This window comes from Rana temporaria, chromosome 7 (assembly GCF_905171775.1).
Source record: "Rana temporaria chromosome 7, aRanTem1.1, whole genome shotgun sequence".
Classification (NCBI taxonomy): Eukaryota; Metazoa; Chordata; class Amphibia; order Anura; family Ranidae; genus Rana; species Rana temporaria.
This window is the reverse complement of record NC_053495.1, coordinates 127,972,896-127,996,622: the sequence shown is the minus strand read 5'-3', so window position 1 is coordinate 127,996,622 and position 23,727 is coordinate 127,972,896. Positions and strand designations below refer to the sequence as shown.

General features: G+C 43.0%; 1 protein-coding gene across 1 annotated transcript in view; it reads left to right on the top strand.

Moving 5' to 3' along the window:
- The first annotated feature begins 1,561 nt into the window (after positions 1 to 1,561).
- The window catches only part of SOAT1 (sterol O-acyltransferase 1), a 61,188-nt gene continuing 39,022 nt past the window's right edge, over positions 1,562 to 23,727 (top strand). The window contains exons 1-2 of the mRNA XM_040359961.1: positions 1,562 to 1,788; positions 15,844 to 15,964. Of these exons, the coding sequence (XP_040215895.1) occupies positions 15,847 to 15,964 (118 nt within the window). The 5' untranslated portion in view covers positions 1,562 to 1,788; positions 15,844 to 15,846. The remainder of the gene's footprint in view (positions 1,789 to 15,843; positions 15,965 to 23,727) is intronic.

The window sequence follows — 23,727 nt, the reverse complement described above, 5'->3', positions numbered from 1 at the left end:
CGGGAAATTCAAATGAAAGCTATTACAGCGGGCAATCCCGCCGGCTTGCCTCTTCCTCTGCACAGGTGAGGCTGTATTAGGCACAGGCAGGCCAGGCTGTATTGGGCACAGGCAGCGCTGTATTGGGCACAGGTCACACTGTATGGGGCACAGGCAGGCCAGGCTGTATTGTGCACAGGCAACGCTGTATTGGGCACAGGTCACACTGCATTGGGCACAGGTTGCGCTGTATGGGGCACAGGCAGGCAACGCTGTATTGGGCACAGGTCACACTGCATTGGGCACAGGTTGCGCTGTATGGGGCACAGGCAGGCCAGGCTGTATTGTGCACAGGCAACGCTGTATTGGGAACAGGTCATGCTGCATTGGGCACAGGTTGCGCTGTATGGGGCACAGGTCACGTTGTATTGGGCACAGGTCACACTGTATGGAGTACAGGTCACGCTGTATGGGGCACAGGTCACGCTGTATGGGGCACGGGTCATGTTGTATTGGGCACAGGTCACGCTGTATGGGGCACAGGTCACGCTGTATGGAGTACATGTCACGCTGTATGGGGCACAGGTCACGCTGTATGGAGCACAGATCACGCTGTATGGGGCACAGGTCACGCTCTATAGGGCACAAGTCACGCTGTATGGGGCACAGGTCACGCTGTATGGGGCACAGGTCACGTTGTATTGGGCACAGGTCACACTGTATGGAGCACAGATCACGCTGTATGGGGCACAGGTCATGCTGCATTGACACTATGGCAGCTGTGTGTGTGGGGGGGGGGGGACCATACATAATTTTGCTATGGGGCCCTGTGATTTCTAGTTACACCCCTGCCCCTCAGCATCTCATAACAGGTTAAATATCCAGGGCAGCTCTTTGAAATGTAACTTCCCTGACACTGAAAATTAAAGCGGTCCTCCACCCTAAAGTGGAGTCCCGCTGATCGGAACCCTCCCCCCCTCCGGTGTCACATTTGACACCTTTCAGGGGGGAGGGGGGTGCAGACACCTGTCTAAAGACAGGTATTTGCACCCACTTCCGGCCACACGATACGGGCGAAAGACGGGCATTCCGTCACATCCCGTCTGTCGCCCGTTGTGTGCTGGGAACACTCGGCTCCCAGCACACAGCGTGTGAGCCAATCGGCGGGCGCAGCGCGACTCGCGCATGCGCCGTAGGGAACCGGGCAGTGAAGCCGCAGCGCTTCACTTCCTGGTTCCCTCAGCGTGGATGGCGGGGGGAGCAGCAGAGTGACGAGCGATCGCTCGTGCTCTGCTGCGATCGGCGCTGGACTCCAGGACAGGTAAGTGTCCTAATATTAAAAGTCAGCAGCTGCAGTATTTGTAGCTGCTGACTTTTAATATTTTGTTCCCATGGCACATCCGCTTTAAGTCTACATCTCCCTCAGTATATAACTCCGTGTGAAAAGCTGACTCGTACAGTACAGTCATCACTGCACTTCCCATGTCTACATCACAAGCCGCACACGTAATACTCCTGAGCAAGCACTGCGCATGCGTCCCTGCGGTCCCCCGGTCCTCGGAGGACACATGCGCAGTGATGACCGGAGCCCCATCAGATTCTGGTCATATTACCCGGTTACCATAGAGGAGGAGCGCTGTGCAGAGCGGCTCGGTGAGTCACAGGCATTGCTTTAATAGAGAGGAGCAGGAAGAGATGGGTCAGTTCTAAGGAAAGCTACAGGAGGCTTCGCGTGAGGAGAAGGGAGCCGGAGCTGGTCTCTGGAGAGGAAACATCACACGTCATATCCCGGGTTCCCCAGTCAGCCAGGTACACCCTCCTCAGGACATGTGTGTGTGTATGTATATAGATGTGTGTGTGTCCCCTCATAACCTGTCCTAGGAATGAATGAATGAGTGATGGCACTCCAGCAGCCATTGTGTTTTTCCCAACATGCTTCTACTAGTAGACTACAACTATGTGTAACAAAGGCACCCCATAATATCTATTCCTGTCATTTCTGACACCCCACATACTGTTTCTACGATATGTATGTATGTACAAAGAAAAAAATGTACTCATCAAATTCTTTTTTTCTGTTTTGTCTCTGCTGGGGACTGGGGAGATTTCTACCCCTATCTGCACTTCTGTGCCAATGTATTCAGGTGGGAGGATTTTTTGTTTTTTATTTTTTTGCGTATTTGTATGCGCAGCTCGTAGTACAGAAGCAAAATTGTGATTTTTTTATTTTTTTTTTGGCCCCATAGCCTTTAAAGTAGAAGCACCTCTGAAAATTGCACATAAACATGCTTCTGTTCAAGTCTATGGGGGCTGAAAGATGTTCGTTCTGCTCCACAGAAGCCTGACCCAACAAGCGACGCAACGCTCAGGTGTGACCGGGCCTGTGGAGAATAATGGCGGTTATCATTTTTAATGCTGACATGCTTTGGGGAATTGCAGGACAGAACGCTCAGGTGTGAGTAGAGGCGCACTTCCTGTGAAGACGTCAAATGAGAGGAGAGCTCTCTACCAGACTTCCTATTGTAGTGTTGTCAAGGGAACGGTGTCCCCTTCAGAGGATGTTTCCTCGCCGCTTTCTCTGGTGACCGCTTACATTTTTCTTCTAAGATGGGTTATGCCATAATGTACTAGTATAACAGCAAATTAGTACATCATGGTAGACTTGCCTGGAATATGGTGTCCCCCGACCAAGCGCTGAGACCGACCCAGCGGGCTCTCTGCGCTTCTGTCTTTGCCCAGTCTTCCTTCCAGGTCCCATGCCTTCCGCCACTTAATAGGCCAGGTCACGATGACGCCACTCCTGCGCATGGGAGTCGCATCACTGCGGCACGGATCGGGGGCTGTAAATGCTCGCTGAGCTGCGCATGCACGGCTCGGTGAACATGACAGGACAGAAGGATGCATTAAAGTGGTTGTAAACCCTTTACAACCGCTTTTTACTACAGGTAAGCCTATAATAAGGCTCACCTGTAGCTACTGTGGATAGCTCCTAAACCTGCACGGTTTAGGAGATATCCCTTGTATTGGCATTTGATGACCTCATCAGCACTGAAGAAATGGCATTCTTCATACCGTTGCTTCAGCTGAGGTGCCCTTACCGTTATTCGCAGCTCTGGCCAATCACAGTGCCAGAGTCCGAAAAGTAATTTCCGGGAGACATGTTGCCGGGCCAAAGCGGTGTGCTGGGACTGCTGCAGGGGCTTCGTTCTGAGGTACCGTATTTATTGGGGTATAGCGCGCACCCCTAAACTCGCCCCGAATTCCTGTGGAATACTTGGTGTACTTACAGTTTTGGTGTCTAGCGCGGCGGCCTTGTCGGGTCCGGCGTCCGTCTGCGGGTGTCCTCTTCGTCGGGTCCAGCATCCTTCAGCGGCGTCCCCGCGTCCTGCCCGCTCGTTTCCCGCGCCGACTTTGAATACTGCACCGACATATACAAAGCGCAGTACACTCGTGTATCGTCGGGCAGGCTCGGCAACTCTCGCGCTGACTTCCTGTACGTCCAGAACGTCAGCGCGAGTGGACCCGAGACTGCCCGACAATACACGAGTGTACTGCGCTCGGTATATGTCGGCGCAGTATTCAAACTCGGCGCTGGTATCGGCGTATAACGCGCACCCACGATTTGCCCTGATTTTCAGGGCAAAAAAGTGCGTGGTATACGCCGATAAATACGGTAAGTATATGAGCTAGTATACTATCCGTACTAGCTCATTATGCCTTTGTCTTGCAGGTTTACCTGACTGTCAGCCAGTTGATTACATATCAACATTACTTCCTCTTTAACATTTTTGGGTTTCCCATCGGACTCGATAGGAAGCAATAAAAAAAACTGGACAGAGGGTCCAACACACAAAAAATATATATATATATGTGTGTGTGTGTTGGACCCTCTGTCTGTTTTTGACACAGTTTTTTTTTTTTTTTTTTTTTTACTATATTCAAACCCAAATTAAAGAGTTTGCCTTTTATATTTACTTTAAGGGCAATCAGTGTGTGTGTGTGTGTGTGTGTGTGTGTGTGTGTGGTTGCACCTACTTCCTTAACCTGGAGAGGGCAAAATCTGGTGCATCTGTGCATGCTAGCCAATTGGCTTCCTTCACCCCTTCTTCCCCTTTTTTTTTTTTTCATATGTAAGACAAGTACGTCCAAAACAACTTTGGAACAATACATCTAAGAATATGTGTTGCCCACGCAGGGGTCCTGGATATAGAATACATTATATACATGGTATTAGCTTGGACAGCACCAGAATAACTGTGGCTTGACTGTATAACCTTCTCCACTAGGTGGTAGTAACAAAATCCGAAAATAAATAAACTCACCCAATTTCCCATACTTGGCAAAAACGAAACAAGATTCTGGCAATGCGACTCCAGGCCTTGCTTTATTTTTTACAGCCAATCGACTTCTAACTTTTAGTTTGTTCAATTAAGCTTTGACAGTAAAACCTGGAAGCTGATTGGTTTTTATTAAGAGCTGCACCAGATTTTGCAGTCTCCCGTTTCAGTAAATCAACCTCTTTGTCTATTATGGGGAGTGAAGCTGGGTTCACACCTGTGCGAATTGGATGCAGCTTACACCGCATCCAATTTGCAAGACATTTTAAAATACATTAATTTGATTGAGACTGGTTCACATATCTGTGGTGCATTCGCATTGCCCAAAAAAGTGTGTTTTCTAGGCAGTGTGGGTGCAAATTCAGGCCCATTAACTTCTATGGGAACACTTCTGAACTGCACAGTTGTGAACAGTACAAAATCTGATCTGATACTGATCAAAGACAGACATGAAACTTTGAAAAACTACTTTGTCTATTGGCTGTGAAAACGGAGCTCAAATTCGCACCGCACATGTGTGATCCCAGCCTGAATTTTTGAAAAACAGAAAAATGGATCCGTAGCAAATTCTTACCTTCAGTTAAAGCATTGCTAAAGTCCAAAAGAGAGAAAATAAATTGGGGCACCCAGACAGTTAGTCTTAATGTGCTAGTATGCACCGCATTCTAGCACATTATGACATGCTTACCTTGAAACTAAGCCCTCCAGTGGTGCGCTGTAACTGCTGTTGGCACCTCCATTTATTTTTTTTTTTTTTTTACCTGGTCTTCCGGGTTCATGCTCTCCGGCCATTTGAAAGGCTGGGCCGTAATGACGTCACTCCCAGACATGTGCAGGGAATCACTGTCGTGGCATAGCGCTCTAAATGGACGGCATACTTCAGTGTGCCATCCATTCAGAGCGCAGAGCACATGCGGCAGTGACTTCACTGGCTGCTACAAAAGTGAATATCTCCTAAACGGTGTATTTTTAGGAGATATTCGCTGTACCTCCAGGTAAGCCTTAATAACTTGTACCTACAGGTATTCTTATAATAAGTGGAGTTTACTACCACTTTAACACATCTAGTCATACATGGAAAACATTCCCAGGGCAATACATAAAGTAAATATGACGTTCTTTAGAATTACGACTTGCCTCTACACAACAGTATGATGTGGCTTTTTGTCCAAATATTTATGGGAGCTCATGAATACTGGAATCTGAGTTGCATTTCTATCCCATACACGTCAGTCGGAAAGCAACAATTTGGATTGAAGACAGTTCAGTATATAAAATTCATTTTTTTGTTTTCTGAGTTTGATCCATCTCTACATAATCCCAGGCTTAAAGTGATACACACACACACACACACACACACACACACACACACACACACACACACACACACACACACACACACACACACACACACACACACACACACACACACACACTGTTTCATTTATGTTGTCTCTTCTATATCTGTATATGGAGCACCATAATTATTTTGTTTAAATAAATTACCTTCTTTCCCAATTGATTTACGGATGTTACATGACCCAGCTCTTTCATAACCAGTCTGCAGGCAAACAAACAGGGAGGGCTTCTAGTGCTCTGCTATTGGTCACATGTTTCCCCCCCCCCCCCCCATAAAAAAACAGCCTTTGGCTCACGGAGTAAGAATAAGCCCTGGTTCACACTGGGTACGATTTGGAACGATTTGAGATGCGATTTGACATGTCAAACCGCATCTCAAATCGGCAGCAATTGTCGGCAATGGCACTGTCCTAATCAGTGCGACGCCGCATCTACGATTTCAAAAAGTAGTTCCTGTACTACTTTTTGCGATTTCGGGCCGCGATTTACATTAAATTGCGGCCGAAATCGCGGCAAAATCACGGCGGTAAAATCTCGCATTTTACCGCGATTTTGAATTCGCAGCAGTGTGAACCTAGGCTAAATGATTAAAGGGGTTGTAGAGGTACAATTTCTCCCCCCCCCCCCTAAATAGCTTCCTTTACCTTAGTGCAGTCCTTCTTCACTTACCTCATCCTTCGATTTTTGCATTTAAATGTCCTTATTTCTTCTGAGAAATCCTCACTTCCTGTTCTTCTGTCTTTAACTCCACACAGTAATGCAAGGCTTTCTCCCTGGTGTGGAGTGTCATGCTCGCCCCCTCCCTTGGACTACAGGAGAGTCAGGAAACACACAGCTCCTTTCTCTATCTGCAATGCAGAGAGCTTCCTGACTCTCCAGTAGTCCAAGGGAGGGGGCGAGCACGACACTCCACACCAGGGAGAAAGCCTCACATCATTGTGTGAAGTTAGACAGAAGAACAGGAGGAGAAAGGATTTCTCAGAAGAAATAAGGACATTTTAAAAGCAGACTGGAAGGATGAGGTAATGAAGGAGGACTGCACTAAGGTAAAGGAAGCTATTTAGGATTTTTTTTTTTACCTTTTAATACCAATAAACTGTTTTAAATTGTCACGCAAATGTATATTTGAAACCAAATCTTTATACTGAAAATATCAGCCGTATCTCTGTGTTTAGGGTCAGAGATGCTCACGTACAGCCACTTGTACAATTTAGTGACCAGGTACAGATGTATTCTGGTAAACGCCCATTATGTAAAGCGCATGAGCCCTAAATGTTGCAGACTTCTGGGAAGCTTTCAGCATGAAGGAGATCACTTCTTGTTTTGAATGTTTTTCTTAGCAGATTGGCTTCAAATAGTGGAGTCTCATTTCCTCTGTGTCAAAGTGTCAGATAAGTGACAGCTCTGAGCAGATGGTGTTCAGTATGTGTTAGAAGTGCTCACTTCCTTCAGTGGTTCTGTCTCTAGATCAACATCTTCCCCCAAACCTGTCCTCATTGATCTATTAAACTGTTGCTGAATAAAACTTTGAAAACATGATAGGGTTAAGGTATATCTGAAAACCAAACTTTCTTTTAACATTTTTGGTAGTGTGGTCTAGGATTAGGACTTTTTTTTTTTTTTTTGGTTGTTGGTTTGTGTCCCCATTGGGCTGATAGTCACCAGGACTGGAACTGAAAAAAACAATCTAAATTTTAGAGTTGTCGCTGTTACAGGATAGTTCCAGTGACCACTACTTAAAGAGAAATGTAAAGGTATGGATATTTTATACATGGTCACATTCTGTCAGTTTTGCACGCCAGGGAGGCTTGGATAAAGTGTCCAGCACAGCGTCTTGCAGCCTATTAAAGTCTGTGATGGGCTAAAATATTTAACGAGCGAAACATCCAGTGTGCATGAGGCTTAAAACTTAAAAAAAAAAGCTGTAGGTAAATATTTGATGGCTGAGACTGTCTAAATTCTTTCTTGTTTGTGTATGGGGAAACCGTTTGTTAGGATTAGATTAGTTGATTTGAATGATTTCATTTTTGTTTATTCCAGATTTCACAAAGCTGTCCAAAGACTGACTTTAAACGGCACGTATAGTAAGTTTTTCTTACTGTGTATATTTGTACATGATGGCAAGAGTGACACATGACTTTTCCCCATGCTACAGTTCCACTATAAAGTCAGCCATACTTGATTTGAACCATGTTCTAGCCACTAGCAATAATCGCTGTGTTCTCCCCATGGAGACGGCCATACTTCTCTTTTAAAGGGGTTCTAAAGAATGAAGATTTTTTTATTTTTTTCCTTCAAGCATTCTCTCTATTGGGCTTGATTCACACCTATGCATGTTGCTTTTGAGCGTTTTTGCGGAGCTTGCTGCGTTTGACACTTTTTTTTTTTTTTTTTTCATTTCCTTTAACAACCAGCTATAAACAGGTAAAAAAAAACGCAAATCGTGGTAAAAACACAGTACTGTACTTGCGTTTTGGATGCGGGTCCATTGAATTCTATTACATGCAAAACGCTGCTTTTTGCGGGGGGGGGGGGGGGGTATAAGTTCCGGACCCTTACCAAAAACACAAAGGCACAAAAAAAGCATTGATGTGAAAATGAGGAAACCATGTTAAAAAATGTCCCTGCAAAAGTAATTTACTTAAAAACAACAATTAAACACTTACATCTTGGAAACAGATTGCTGTGTCGAGTGAGAGAGCTCTGGCCGGCAGGATTGGCTGTCATGCACAGAGTGCCGGAGCCCCTGGGGGAGTGGGGGAAGGTAGCGGTGTGTCCCTCTGGGGCAGAGCAGCAAGCCACGAGGATGTGAGAGAAAGTGTACAATGCGTTTCGGAGGCCTCGCCTCCTTTGTCAAGTATACCAAATGATGGTGCAAAGTTGTCTTTTATACCGGCTACTGGAAGCTGGTAAATCAAGCGGGAGAATGGATTAAATGTGAAAGATTGGCTTATTCAAATCATCTGGCGGGAGCTGGATCAATGCATGACAGTTTAGGCTCAAATGGACTTGAGAGGCATATAAGTCAGGAGAAGGTGAGAATATAACAAAAGTAACCAATGTTTTTACAATAAGTAAACTCCTATCTTTGGAAACGCAGTATTGGTATTAAAAGATATATATACAGACCCAAGTACTTTGCTTTTATCCTTCTAACAATTTTATGCGCCTGAACCATTGACCGTAGAGAGACTTGTTTTTAAATACTTACTGAAGCTTGATCTCTATCCAGCACTGTGACTTGTAGCTGCTCTGTGCAGTTACAAGTATAAAATGTTGTTATAAAAAAAAAAAAAACCTTGTACAATCACTTTAAGGAGCTGTAGTAACTGGCTGACATTTTTACTATCTCTTCTGACAAATATAATGCTTTGTTGGTTCCTCCTTTTTAAGAAAACAAAACTCTCTCAAAAAATGAAGTGAAATCCTGCATGATTTGCAGATTTCCCCCAGTTTAGCTAAACACTGACCGGAAACAAATGTCTTCACTGGTGGTATGCTTCTTTTGGCTGTGCAGTTTAAAGTATCAGTCAATTGACATTTTCAGGAGGAGGTATGTGATGACCGATGCCTTTTTATTTCTTACGCCCCACCCGGTCAGTTAGTAGCACTTACCCCATCACCGGCAGCTTCCCCTGCTCGGTGGCAGCCTCCCGTTCTCCAGACCTCCACGACGAAGGCGGCTTCCTTTTTTTTCCCTCCTCCTCAGTGGCCAATCGGGAGTCTGCTCCTCTCCTTTTTTTTTTTTTTTTTTTTGGCCAATCGCAAAACGGGTCTCGCACTTGCTTCTGACTGGCCGTATTGAGGATCAGTGTTTCAACAGAAAATATTCATTCTTTGTAACACATCTGGGTGGGCTCCTTTCGCAATCTCTGCAACTCTTGCCCACCCTCTGGTTCTAATCGGGTGCTTAAAAAAAAAAAAATGAACCTTTAAAGGGGCCGGACAAGCAAATAGGGGGTGGCCGCGGCATTTGTAGATAAATCTATTTATTGCTTATAGGGGGAGGGGAGAGAGGGGCAGCGCCAGGGCGCCCCTAATGGACGGGCCGCCACTGGCAACTAATACAGCAGCGGCAGCATGTAAACAAATTCCTAGCCACTATAGCATTTGAGTATTTGTTTACATTTTTTCTGCTGGGTATGTAAGCCCCATTTACACTTGAGCCGGCAGTTTTTTCTGGCTTATTTTGAGCATTTCTAAAGGTGTTCTTGAGCACTTTTGCGCGTGTTTCAGGCTTTTTTTTTTTTTTTTTTTTGTAATATAATATTTTGACCAAGTGAAAAGCTAGTTACCAGGAAAGAAAATTCCTGAATGTGTGGTTTTTAGGTGCTCCCAATAAAGTTCATTGGGCCAATACACTCGACTCTACCCCAAAAGAAGCTCATGTATTTTTTTTGAGCGGCGAGCTTCAATTAACACTACTTGGTTGTGAACGGACACCATTGAATGTAATGGAAAGCCTAGTGTCAAGCCTAGTGTTGACGCACTTTTGGTGAAGCATCAAATTGTTCAGATTCTAAGCATGCTTCCCCACTCCATTCTCCGTTCTGTTAGAAGATGAATTTTAAAAAACGACATACGCTGTATAGTACATGTTCTCCTAGAAGAGGGGCTGGCAGTGATTGTGAGAAGTACATTTTTTTTATTTCTTTTTTTTTTTTTTTTTTTTTTTTTTATACTGCTCAGAATGGTGCTTGAAGGTGAGGGAAAGGGGACACACACACACACACACACACACACACACACACACACACACACACACACACACACACACACACACACACACACACCCCTGACATGCGGGGGGGGGGGATAGCAGCAGATGATGGAGGCACGTAAACTGACAACTGTGTTGGGGCTCAGCAGCCATGATAAACTGTGGTCAGTTTACAGAGGGAAGGGCAGAACTAGGCAGGATCAATCAGGTATCATGATACAAGGGACCAGATTACACTGCACAAGCACCATGCTGTTATTCATGCTTTCACGGAACAGGGTTCCCTCTTCTTTTTTTTTGTAGGGTAACAAACACGTTCACCCTTTTCGCCGTGCGGTCCGATTGTGTTAACTGACAGGCAGACTCCTGCCTGTCAGGTGAGAGCATTTGTGTGGCTCGGCTGCCACACGATCACTCTCACACACCCCTGGTAGCGGTACCATGCTCCACTTGCCCATCGGCGGTCCTGTGATCTCCATGGCGGGTGGAGAAGAGCAGACACACATTCTCCCCTTCTCGTGACCCGGAAAGCGTCTGACGTCTGTGTCCCTGGCTCACTTTGCCGAGAGAGGATGTTTTGCAAAGCAATCTGCATTGCAAAACATTCAGTGTAGTACAGGGTCTTAGAGAGTTTTAGACCCTGCATATTCCAATAAAGAGGACCTTTCACCTAAAAATCATCACGTAGGGGACTTTTTGTCCCCTATGTGATAGGGGGGTGGGAGTTTAAGAAAAAAAAATGCTTGAGGGCCCCCTCACATATATGCTCGAATGTAAACGCATGCGTCGGAGCGCCTACGCGTGAAAGCGTTGATTTACGATGCACATGTTGTTGCATATCGCCACGTATGCGAGCAATTCCATCACCAGACCACCTCTAACACTAAACTGATACCTATAGGGCAGTGATGGCAAAACTTGGCACCCCATATGTTTTGGAACTGTATTTCCCATGATGCTCAACTACACTGCATGAGCATCATGGGAAATGCGTTTCCTAGACCTTTGCGTTAAAATCGTGTGACATAAATTGCAACTACCACTATTTTATTCTCTAGTGTGTCTGCTTTCAGAAAATAAATAATATTGGGTTTTGTGTAATCTTCAGGCCTAAAATGATTTTTTAAGATGTGTGCAAAAACGACTCTGGCAGCAAAAGGATTAAAGTGTCACATATGGGCAATTTTGGGCACAATAATTTCATACCACTTTTGCAAGCGCATGTAGTTTTTAGAGTTGACATATATTTGATACCGGTTTACACAGCTTGACTTTTTTTTTTTCTTTTTTTTTTCTTTTTTTTTTTTTATATATAATATTATTAACAAGCGCCCAGAGGCGATTCAGTTCGCATGTGCCGCGCTATATAAATTTTTTCATTCATTCATTCATTCATTATTATTTAGGTACTTGTATAGCGTTGTAAATTTCCGCAGCACTTTACATATACAGTGTACATTCACATCAGTCCCTACCCTCAAGGAGCTTACAATCTAAGGTCCCTAACCCACATTCATATACTAGGGCCAATTTAGGCAGAAGCCAATTAACCTATCGGCATGTCTTTGGAGTGTAAGAGGAAACCCACGCAGGCACAGGGAGAACATGCAAACTCCAGGCAGGTGTTAAAAATCCTGCTTGATGCATTTTTGGTGCACATTTGGCAAACTGCACCAAAAAAAATCATCTTTCCATTGAAATGCGTTGCAAATGCAGAATGAACGCATCAAAAACGCACCCCCTTGTTGCATTATTTATTTTTTTTTGTCCCATGACCTATGAAAAATGCACTATAAGCAAGGCAAAATCTTCTGCAGCCATTATTGGGGGGCCCCCCCTTTTTTTTTTTTTTTTTTTTTTTTAGGCTGAAAACCTTATTTGCGGACGATAATTTTTGATGCATCTTCAAAACCGGAAACCATGCTTTTTTTTTTTTTTTTTTTTTTTTTTTTTTTTTTTTTTTTTTTCATGCGCTCCCATTGACGTCTGTGGGGTCAGAATTGCACATCCCTGTTTGAAATAAAGTTTCCAAAAACATATTGCAGGAAATTGCATAGATTTGTACAGGATCTATAAAAAAAGTTAAATCAATTGTGGAGCATTCCTGCATGTCAAATGCACTAAAAAACGCACTGTGTGAACCAGGCCTAATGGACCTCCAGCAGTGTGTTTTTTACATTATTATACTGGATTAATATAGCGCCAACATTTTGCGCAGCACTTTACAACATGAGGGCAAACGGTACAGTTACAATTCAATACAGGAGGAATTGGAGGGCTCTGCTTGTTGGAGATTACAATTTAAAAACATGCAGACCTACTCACCAAAATGAATTTTTTTCAGTATAGTCTGTTTTCTGTACAGGCACCTACCTATTTGTCACAGCACTCTGCATTCACTGGAAGTTTATGGTTTATTGTAAACCTTGAGAGGCGATCAAATGATAGCATGTCCCCAGGGTGAACCTATTTTACTGAGCAGTTATCAGACTGATAATGGGTCCCTCGTATAGGTCGATATGACATTTGCTCTGACAGTCAGTAGTTGTGTACCCACATAAATACTGACATTTATCTGCTAGATTAGATTATCACACTCCAAAAAATGTTGTATAGTGTCACTAAGATTGCACCTCCACCTCTGCCCAGAGAGTAATTGCATTACTCTAGCAATTAATAGGACAATATGCAAGTACTTAACTGCATTATTGCCATGTATGAGATCACATGCTTAGAAATAAGAACAGTAAAATGATAAAACGGAACTAATTTTTCACTTGTATCTCTACATCGGTGTTCCTGTCACCTATGAACTGTGCCCCTTGTCCACTTGAAGCTCCCCGGCTTGTAAACTGCTTTCACAATGGCATCAAATGGATTACATTAACGAACTGGATTACTGCAACTGCTTTTCCTGCTAGTCTATTATTGTAGTCTACTGAGCAATATGAACAAGTTGTGGAAATGGAGATTTTTTTTTTTTAAAGCACCCTATGAATTGCCCCCCCAACTGCAAAGGTTAAATGCTTGTTAGTAACTGGTGAAGTTATGAGGGCATGCTTCCCTACCTGGGAAGCGGTGTTCTACCAGCTTGTGTAACGAAAGCGACTTTCCAACAAAAAAATGCTTGCTGCACATGCGCTATGCGTTCCAAACACTTTATGATCTGATGGGTAGCGGTAATCTGAAAGGACATCTTGCTACACCCAGTTACGTCTTGAATTTCAGAGTAATTTTAGCAATAAAGTGAGCGTGTCTAAATATATAGTATGACATCTGTGATGCTGTTTTGATACATTTTGAAAGAAGCTGGGTGCCGCTGTTTTTTCAGGTATGGCGACCCATCAGAATTTGTAATGGAAGTGACGTTCCGTCGCCGCCATCTTTCTATATCCCACACTTCTCCATAGGCTACACGGAGCCTTAAAAGCGGCGGCAAGCCTGCTCATCTCACAGGTTTGCTAATCTGACAGAAGTTTGCTGCTTTTTAAAATTCAACATCTAACCAGTCACACAGAGTTTTAAGTACTGTATTTCACTATATAAGCTCACTTTCCTGTTAAAAATAAGTGTAAGCTGCAAAAGACCGATGGGTGTAACAAGATGTCTGCTTTCCCCCTTCTTAGTGTATCCTTACTAATGGAGGAGTGTGGGGTGTAGCAAGATGGCTTCCGTTACCAATTCTGATGGGTCGCTGACTCTGACGCTACACTATTTATTTATTTATTTATTTATTTATTAAAATTCTTAAAAGTACAAAAAAAGTACAAAACGCAGTCAGTTACCTGTAGGCCTCGATGCGTAGGAAAGTGGGAAAGTGGCGGAGGCCATTTTGGTACACCCCTGCACTGCTCAAAGCTAACCCTTTAAGCCCCATACACACTATCAGTTTTCCTGCAGGTTTTTCTCTTCAGGTTTACCAAAACCATGTAGTGCATGGGCCTGCCTGATTGCATACGAATTGAAACTCTTGAGGTTTGACCTCATATTAGATGGCTTTGGTAAACCTGAAGAGAAAAACCTGCAGGAAAACTGATGGTGTGTGTGTGTGTGTGTGTGTGTGGCTATAGGCTTTAAAATGAAACGTCCATGAAGTGTTTGGAACGCATAGCGCCTAGGAACGCTTGGTGCATGTGCAGTAAGTATTTTTGGTCAAAAGTCACTTCCATTACACAATCTGATGGGTAGCGGTAATCTGATAGACCAGGATGGTCTGGCTGGAAACGCACCAAGAAAGTGTTTCTCGTTTGTCTATAACAGCCATTCTAAACAAGGGTTTCTCCATAGTTTGCTAGGGGTTCATTGAGCTGTGGCTGAACAGCCTCTGATCTGATGATGCTTGTATGGTTCTAAGGCCAACGTCGCTTACCAAAGCTAGTGGAATTGCAGCAATATGTGTTTGTGTTTTTTTGTTTTTTTTTTGTTTTTTTTTTATAGTTATCTGGATGGGTGGCGTTCTTGCCACAACTGTAAATGTGGCATTCTTCCCGCTGATTAATCTGTTTTGAGCAGGGGTTCCCTGAAATGGGAGAACTATTTAAAGTGTTTGGGGTAAAAAAAGTGGGGAGAGAGATATATAAATCATACGGATTTGTTTGTTATAAAAGTTATGGTATTGGTTAACCACTTCAGCCCTGGACCATTTGGCTGGCCAAAAGACCAGAGCACTTTTTGCGATTCAGCACTGCATCACTTTAACAATTGCGCCATAAACAAAGCGACAATTAAAAAAAAAAAGCAATTTTTTTTTTTTTTGCTATAATAATCCCCCCCCCCCCCCAAAAAAAAAAATATATATGTGTGTTCCTCAGTTTAGGCTGACACATATTCTTCAACATATTTTTGGTAAAAAAAATCGCAATAAGCGTTTGGTTTGCGCAAAAGTTGTAGCGTCTACAAAATTGTTTTATGGCATTTTTATTAGCGCAACACGTCTGCAAAACGACCCAGTGTGAAAGGGGTCCAAGGGTTTACAGGGCAGTATATTGCTCTTTGCACCATGGTAAATATCATTCCTTCTGGCTATCGTTTTTTTTTCTTAAGCTCCCTGCTGGATGCAGTCCAGTCATTTTGTGTTAATCTGGGTATAGCATGTTCTACGTGTGGAAAGATCTTTCTGGTTCTAATACAAGGTGTAGAATCCTTGCTGTGGCTGTGTTCCAACCTGCAGATGTTAGTTTGCAGATCCTTGACACTGGCCAGAAGGCGGCTGCCAGAAAGCTGGGAATAACACCGAACAACATCCTGTATTGAACACATGACCAAACAAGCGTTCACCTTTCCGTCTAGCCCGGGCTTCTATGTGTTCTGAGAAGTATTGCATTTCTTGTCATCTTTAACATGAATATGTATATTTTAACTATTGAAAGCATATGTTCTTCATATAAATTTGACATTTTGATTTCCCTTACATAATTATTTAAAACAAAATTTGCATAATTTTTCTAGACCATGTCTGAAGACGATTGTCGTGTTTTACGGAGTCGTCGTTTAGTCTCCAAACCTCCGGAGAAAGAGGAAGTTCTAAGAAGAACAGAAGCAGACAGACCGTTCAGAAATATGACAAACGGTAGGAATCGGATTATTGTTTATCGCCAGAAAAACGATTGCTATGAAATAGGTTTTCTCCTAGTTCCCCTATGTTTGAAGACTGGCATATGCAAGTTAGTGCCACATTGTTGAAGGAGCTGCAGGTGTACCAATGCATGGGTAACCATAATAAATTCTTATACTTTGGGAGCCATGGTTTGCGGTATTGGGTTTAGCTCCTCTATCACTTTTCTCACTCGGGCTACTGCAATGTTACTTGGGGAGTAAAGCCTATTCTCGCCAGTATATATGTTGCATAGGATTACGTGATATAGGGCAGGAGTGAGGAGTGGAGATTGTTGTCAAATGTATATCACTATGTGCTGGTGGAGCATTGTACTGTGTATACACATTACCCATTTTTTTTTTTTTTTCTGTTTGGTTAGTTGTTTGGCAAGGTAAATGCCTATGAGATAGAGAGATAGATATATATATATATATAGGCAAAGTCTTCCACACCAATATCTGATGTTTATAGGAACAGATTTATATCCCTATATATTGTATGCCTACCTTGCAATATGTGTAAACAAAATGTTGCAGTTTGTCTTTCTGTACCTGGCGTTTTTATATATGCACTTTTGAGTGTTTTTTGAAATACAAAAAAAAAAAAACATTTCAATAAAAATTATTCGGAAAAATAAAATGTTAAGAGATGGTAGTGGTAGGAAGGATTGGGGTCTGCATGTGTTCATATGGTTTACTCGGTGTATGTAAACTCTAATGAACTTATTTGCTCTATTTTAGTCTGTAAATACAGAGATTAGCCATAACATGAGCACCCACCTAATATTAAGTAGGTCCCCCCCTTTTTTCTTTGTTGGGGGGGGGGGGGGGGGGGTTTAGTGCACTTTAAGAACTGATACATGACAAAATAATTATTGAAATACCTTTTTAGACAAATGCTTTTGCATAGTTTGTATTGCCCAAGCTGTTTAGATTGCACCTTCTAAATTTAACCTGTTACGAGGAATACATGAGCTGTTCAAGAAAATACTAGCTGGCTGTTATGCTGAGGCACTGACTTCATTACTGATCTAGGACAGTATGCAAATTAGAAATGCTAGATGTTATCTGCATGCTTATTTCCGATCATTTTCCCCTGCGTATGGAAGTAAGTGGGTAAGAGTGCTTGCCAGGCAACAAACACCATATGCTAGGTTTGTGCAAAATGACTATCATTGCATGCATGGTTAGGTGTAGCCTTAAGCTTGGGTACACACGATCCAAATATTTGGACAGTGTACACCTGCCTGTCCAACAGAAGCCATTCTCATGGTCTCGCTGGAAAACCAGCAGCCATTCGGTACTCGCGGCCATTGGTCAGTGTGTTCTGGTGAAGGGGGCCCTGTCTGATACAACGGCAAATCGGGGTAGATCGCTGCACCACCATTGCTTGTGTTGGTATGGCTATCTGTCAGGTTTTTTTTTATTCAGCCCGCTGGGTTAAACAAAAAAAACTGTGCGCGCGCCAAGCTTAATTCTCCTTGGCATCCGCTTATCAAGCTAGATTTTTACTAGTCTGCAGCACAATTTTTACAACAATCATTCACAAATCCTTACAGAAGAGCTCAGGCTGGGAGTGGGAAACGCATCACAAAGCCAATCGGTTGTGCAGCAGTGCTCATTTAGTGAGGAGCGGCATGTAGAAAGGAGGAGAGAGCAAAGTGACAGATTAGCTCAATGGTGTTCTTAAACTGCCTAGTCGCAGGCTGAGGGAGGGAGAAGACCTGCGAGTGGTGAAAAGTTAATTAATAAACTTCCCTTCTCTGTGGCACCTAGGTGATGTTGGCATCCTTTGGGCAAGATCCCAGGAAATGCTGGGTACTGTGGCATCTTGCAAGAGTTTGGGTAACCAGCATTCCCTGGGATATCGCCAGAAGGATGCTGATGTCACGCCATGCAGCTTGGAAGATGGTGGAGAGGTCATTATTTTTTAAATTTCAACCCCCTCCCCCATGTGTGTGTGTGTGTGTGTGTGTTTGTTTTTTTTCTCTTCTTCTCTGGGAGTGGTTTAAGATGGGGGAGGGGGGGGGGGAGGAGCTTGTACTAATTAATCTGACCTTGCGAAAAGTGCAAGGTCCATTTTAACTTCAGTAGCAAAAGAAATGGGTCTCCTGCCCCTGTCAGACAAGGGTGTCCTGTGTGGCAGAGCTGTAGTAATCGCAGGACTGGATGGGCAGACATACAAATCCTTTCACAGGTAAAACAGCCAACATATAAATGTTAGTTTATTTAACTGATTGCTTCAAATTCCTTAAAGAAACTTTGTTCTGGGATAAAGGGAGCCAATTACTGCAGGTATTTGAAGGGCAGGAACCCAGAGGTCCCTGCACCAAAACTGTCCTCTAGTGACCAAATCTCAGGTCTTCTTGACAGCAAAGCTTCTGCACTTCCTGTAAACAAAAATACAATTTCCAAGCCCTTCCTATTTACTGCACATTCCTATTGTCCAGTTTGTCTATCTTTGGATCCCTTTCGCATGGCCGTTCTGAGAAAATCTGCCTGTCGGTATTAAATGGAAGCTGAAGTTTAGAGGGGCGGAAGGATGTAAACATGTGCGTCCATTTCCATCCGCTTATGTGTGCTCACTAGTTCCAGACGGGAGCCTTTCATAATCTCATCTAAGCTTTCAGATAATTTGCATTGAAGTGCTGCTTGCCTTTCTGATATCCATTCAGTGTTTTGGATTGCTGAAAATAATTCCAAAATGCTCCCTGCTGTTTTAAGTGGGCCAATTTTTACATTTCCCACAGTTTAATGAGGCCTTGTGCACACTTCAACTCAAAAACGGACATTTGACGTGGTGTGTTTTTTTTTTTTTTGTTTGTTTTTTTCTCCTGCCTTTAAATGCCTTTACGTTAATCTATGTGTCTAAGCACATAAATTGTTTTACAGGAGTTTAGAGGCAGAAAGTACACCATCACTTCTGTGTTCAAAAGAGTAGCGTTTTGGCTGAAAAAAAAATGAGAAAACTGCTAAATGCGTGTAAACATGTATAAATGCGCTTAAAGGATAAGTTCAGCTTCGGGAACACGTTGCATGTTCCACCTGTTTTTCGTGTCGAACATGCTTCTACAGTGGCTCTGCGATCTAAGCCCTCTGGGACAGCAGTACAGGGAGAAGTTCCCCATACCAACTGTCACGGAAAAGAGCTAGGCCATGTGGGGCATGGCTCACACAGCCACATCACTCATTCAGAGTTCTATGAATGAACAGCAAGTACCTACATCCTTTGTGGCATCAGTTCCTGTCAATGTGAAACTACCTGCCAATACAATGAACGGCCAAACCACTTGCATCAGGGCTTGAAAAATGTTGTCTTGAATCTAGGAGCCAGTGTTTTTTTAACCAGTTGCCTACTGTGCGCTTTCACCTCCTTTCTGCCCAGGCAAATTTTTAAGCTTTCAGCACTGTCACACTTTAACAATTTCATGGTCATGCAACACTGTACCCCACACAAATAGAGCTTTCTTTTGATGGTATTTAATCACCACAAGTAATTTATTTCTTCCTCACTGATGGTCGGTGATGCGGCACTGATGGCCGCTGATAGGCGGCATTCATGGTCGCTGATGGGGTTGCACTGACAATCTGGGCGCTGATAATCCGTGTAAATTTCCCCTGTCACAGGATAGCCAGTTATCTGCTTTCCTTTCCGCTGTGACAGCGCAGAGGAAAGGAAATGCAGATAACCGGCATTTGTTTAAATGTGATAAGCCATGTCCAATCATAGCTGATCACATGGTAGAGGTTCGCTGTGATTGATTGGACCTTTTTACCTTGATTTTTGATCCGCTGTGTCCAAAAAATACAGCGATCACAAACGATGCCTCAGTTTGGGGCGACGGCACTGTAGCCATCTTTCAGCTATAGTGTGGTCTGCAAGTGGGAGGTGGATGTGGACAGCTGACTGAAGCCCAGGCACCAGGATGCAATTTCTAATCACCAATGGCGACCTGGCGCCTGGGATTTGTTGAGCCCTGGTTTACACTGACCGTCTGTTGGAGACCTGCATGGCATCAGGAATCCAATTGCTGGTGCAATGCTTTGCAGGCTTTTAACTGCAATTTTTTTTTTTTTTTTTTGCATTTATTACTTTCTTTTTTTTAGTGGCCAGAATAAGTGAAAACTCTGGCCAATAAAACATATAACCCGCCCCTAAACGCTTTTGCAAAAATGCGGTGTGTTGTGTGTGTGTGTGTTTGTTTTTTTTTTAAGCCGATTTTTTTTTTTTTTTCTCCTGCCAGGAGAAAAGTGTTTACAAAAGCCCAAGTAAGCATAAGCGGACTCGTGATAGTGACTCCAATACTTCCTGTGTCCTTACACTGTGTACATCCTGGTAGCTTTCCTTGTATTTCATCATGATGACCTCACTGTGACTAACAGTTGAAAACTGAACTCTAATAAACCCAACAAGTGTAACAAGGATAGAGGTTTTTGAAGGTGGAAAAAGTCACATTACAGACATTGTTTGTTCACCTTTTTAATTTTGGAAGCTATTTTTAATTTATACTGAAATTTTAAAGCGGCTCACCTCATTGCTGCGTTTTCCTTCTTAATGAGCCGGTCCAAAGATCCCTCCCGCAGGTTTGCGGTCTGTGGCGCATAAGGGATATTCTCCGTTCATTTGCTACATAATCTCAAAGTAGTCAAAGATTACATATACAGTACTTGTGCTGACTGCTGTGTATGGTTCTCTAAGCCGTTCTCAACAGAGGGATTAATGTAATTGCTATGAAGGGACTCTGACACACGATGTACGATTTCTGGGCTTCCATCCACAACAAGATCATGTGGCCTACCCTTTTGCTTGTTAATGTAAGACCTTACAATACTTTAAGATGTTATAATAAATGGACCCCTATTTTGGTCTATCTCAGAAGCGGAGCATTACAGCATGTGTCGCACTCCAGTAATCTGAGTTCATACTCCGGGTTGCTCACACAGCACAATGGCCACATGACACAAAGGAAAGAACTGAGAGTCCTAGTGTTTTGTCTCTTCTCTGGGTGAATGGTCAAAGACTTATTCATTACTGAACCTGAACAAAGTCTTAATACCTTTTGGTCACAGCTGTCAGATTATGTCGGTATATTCTTCCTGCTTGGAATTGTAAATTACACTTTGATTAGTGACAGTACAATGAGGTTTATTTATAAGGACGATGGAGGAATTGCTTTGACTTTTTTATATAGCAAATAATAAAGTTTAATACTCTCTTTGGGCAATAACTTTTTTTTTTTGGTGGTCTGTTTAATCTGATCGTCTCTCTGAAGTCCTATCTATGAAAAGTATTGCTTTTCTTGAATCTCCTAACTATACCTTTCCTGCAACACAAAGTGGACCTATATGTAATGTTACAAGTCTATGGATGAATTCTCAACATGCCACAATATACAGCCAATTGTTCAAAATGCAATATCAGTAAGTACTAGTCATTAAAGTGGATGTAAACCCTATTCGTGAAATTTGACCTAGGCACATTATATCTATAGTGTTTACTTATCTCTCTCCAAAGTCCAGAGTCTTTCTGCTGTTTTAGTTCCTCTGTTATCACGGGGATGAAACCATACTCCCTACATAAGTTTTACATGCATATCTGCATATCCACCTCAGTTCACTTCACTGGGTATAGGAGATGGTTTACATCCACCTTAAGGCTATGCTTACACTAGTTACAGTTGCCTTGTACTGTGTCTGCGTATGATTGCGCTGCGCCCCCCCCCCCAACCTCCCTTCCTGCTGGTCTGCGTTCACATTGTTCCGGGCCAATCATGCTTACGTCATCACATGCCAGACTACAGTGATCCATGCTTCATGAGTGCACAGTGATCCATGAGTTCTGCGCTCGGGCAGGGTTAGTAATAACACTTTTACACACCGTACTGGAGACCAAATGAACCATGGCTGAGACTACCTCTTTTTTTAAGCGGGCCAAGGTGTAGAATGCTGAACCATGCCTGAGCACAGTTTGGAGTGATCACATAGGAACTGGATTTTGGGGATCAAATGTGCTCAGGCACAGTACATAAATCCTAGTGTAACCTCCCCCTAAAATGCACTTGAGCTCATATTATGGGCATTAAAGCTGAAATTTTAGGAGTTTATTTGTATTTCTTTAAAATTTAGCACTAGGACAGGTACTTGCATGAATGATATGTGTTCCATGTGCTCAAACCTACTCTATTTCTTGACATCTTCCATCCTCTGCCCCCCAGATTCCCCTGCAACTGGTGATACAGGGGTTAATATGAGCAACTTCATCTATCATGGGCGCTTGTCAAAATATGCCCACTATGCCTGCCCTTTTTACCCACCCACAACTCCATTTATAGAAGCTTTACTATCGGTTCCCAAAATGAAAAGTTCTCCATCAGTTGAAGAGGCAGACCTTATATTCATCTGCCCATCCATTCATAGAATGTTGTCATTGCAGAAACCGATTAAAGCTTCATTGAATAAAATCCTAACAAGCAGTAAGGTTCCTTCCACACAGGTGGCCAGGAGACAATTTGGTTAATCTGCACTTTTACCCCCCCCCCTCCACATTTACAGAGTTCTGTCAATGTGATAACTGCAAGTACAGACAGACTTTGCATCTGTCAGCTTGTAGTTCTCAGTGAACTTCCATGGTGCTGTTGAGAGCTCTAGGTAGTTCACACTGTTAGTGTAACTGCCCGCCAGTACAAGGTGTAAGCAGACGCCTTACACTGACAGTCTGCAGGAGTCCTGTATTGCACATAGATCTGCTGATCGTGGATGCAATGCTTTGCAGGCTACTAGTTAAAAATAATAGGTTCATCTTTGTAAAAAAAAAAAAAGAGAAATTATCATTGGTTATATAGGCTCAATGTTTTTTACCTTCACGTATTCTATGCTTGAAGGTAAAAATCCTTGTCGGTGCAGCAGTCCCCCTAATACTTGCCTGAGCCCCAAAAAGATTCCACACTTTTATTATCACTATTTAAATATAAAAAAGTGTGTAAACCTTTTGAAAGAGTGTGTGTGTGTGTGTGTGTGTGTGTGTGTGTGTGTGTGTGTGTGTGTGTGTGTGTGTGTGTGTGTGTGTGTGTGTTTAATAAAGATAAGCAGGTGAAACGGAGAAGAAAAACGAATGCAGCAACCACATCTAATTGGTAAGCTCCAAAATATGACCTTTTTGGTTTGGGATTTAGCACAGAATTTCTGGTTTGCTTTAGTACTGTACGTAATAAATGGCTCATCTTTCTCCTGTCTGAAACGTGCATAGCAGAACACACTGATTAGCTGTGTGATCAATGTTCACATTTATCTCAAGGATGTATCCCTTTCCAAATTGCTGCATGTGTACTTTCTGTCTTTCCCTTGTATAGTCTTTATCCAGGATGAGATTACAAGAATTGTCATGCAGTCCAGAAACTTCATATAGTGTAAAGTCGAACTACAGCCAAGATTTGCTAGTTTGGAATAGACTTTTAGATTTCTTCCAGCTATTTGACACCCCGCCCCCCCAGTTTCCTTCACTTCTTGTGTAGTCAAAAGGACAAAGTTTCAATTCCCTGTGCAGGCTCATGAGTGGCCAAAATATTCCAGCTTTGCTTTCTGCTGGATGAGCAGAATACTAGTGGAATACTAGGTATATTTTTTGGTTGTTGAGAAATGGAAAGTTAAGTGTTTACTTCAGTAGCTTTTTCTCTGGTCCTAGCTATCGAACTTCCGTTTTCCATTGGGCGCGGTAGATAGTTTATTAAGCTGCATAAA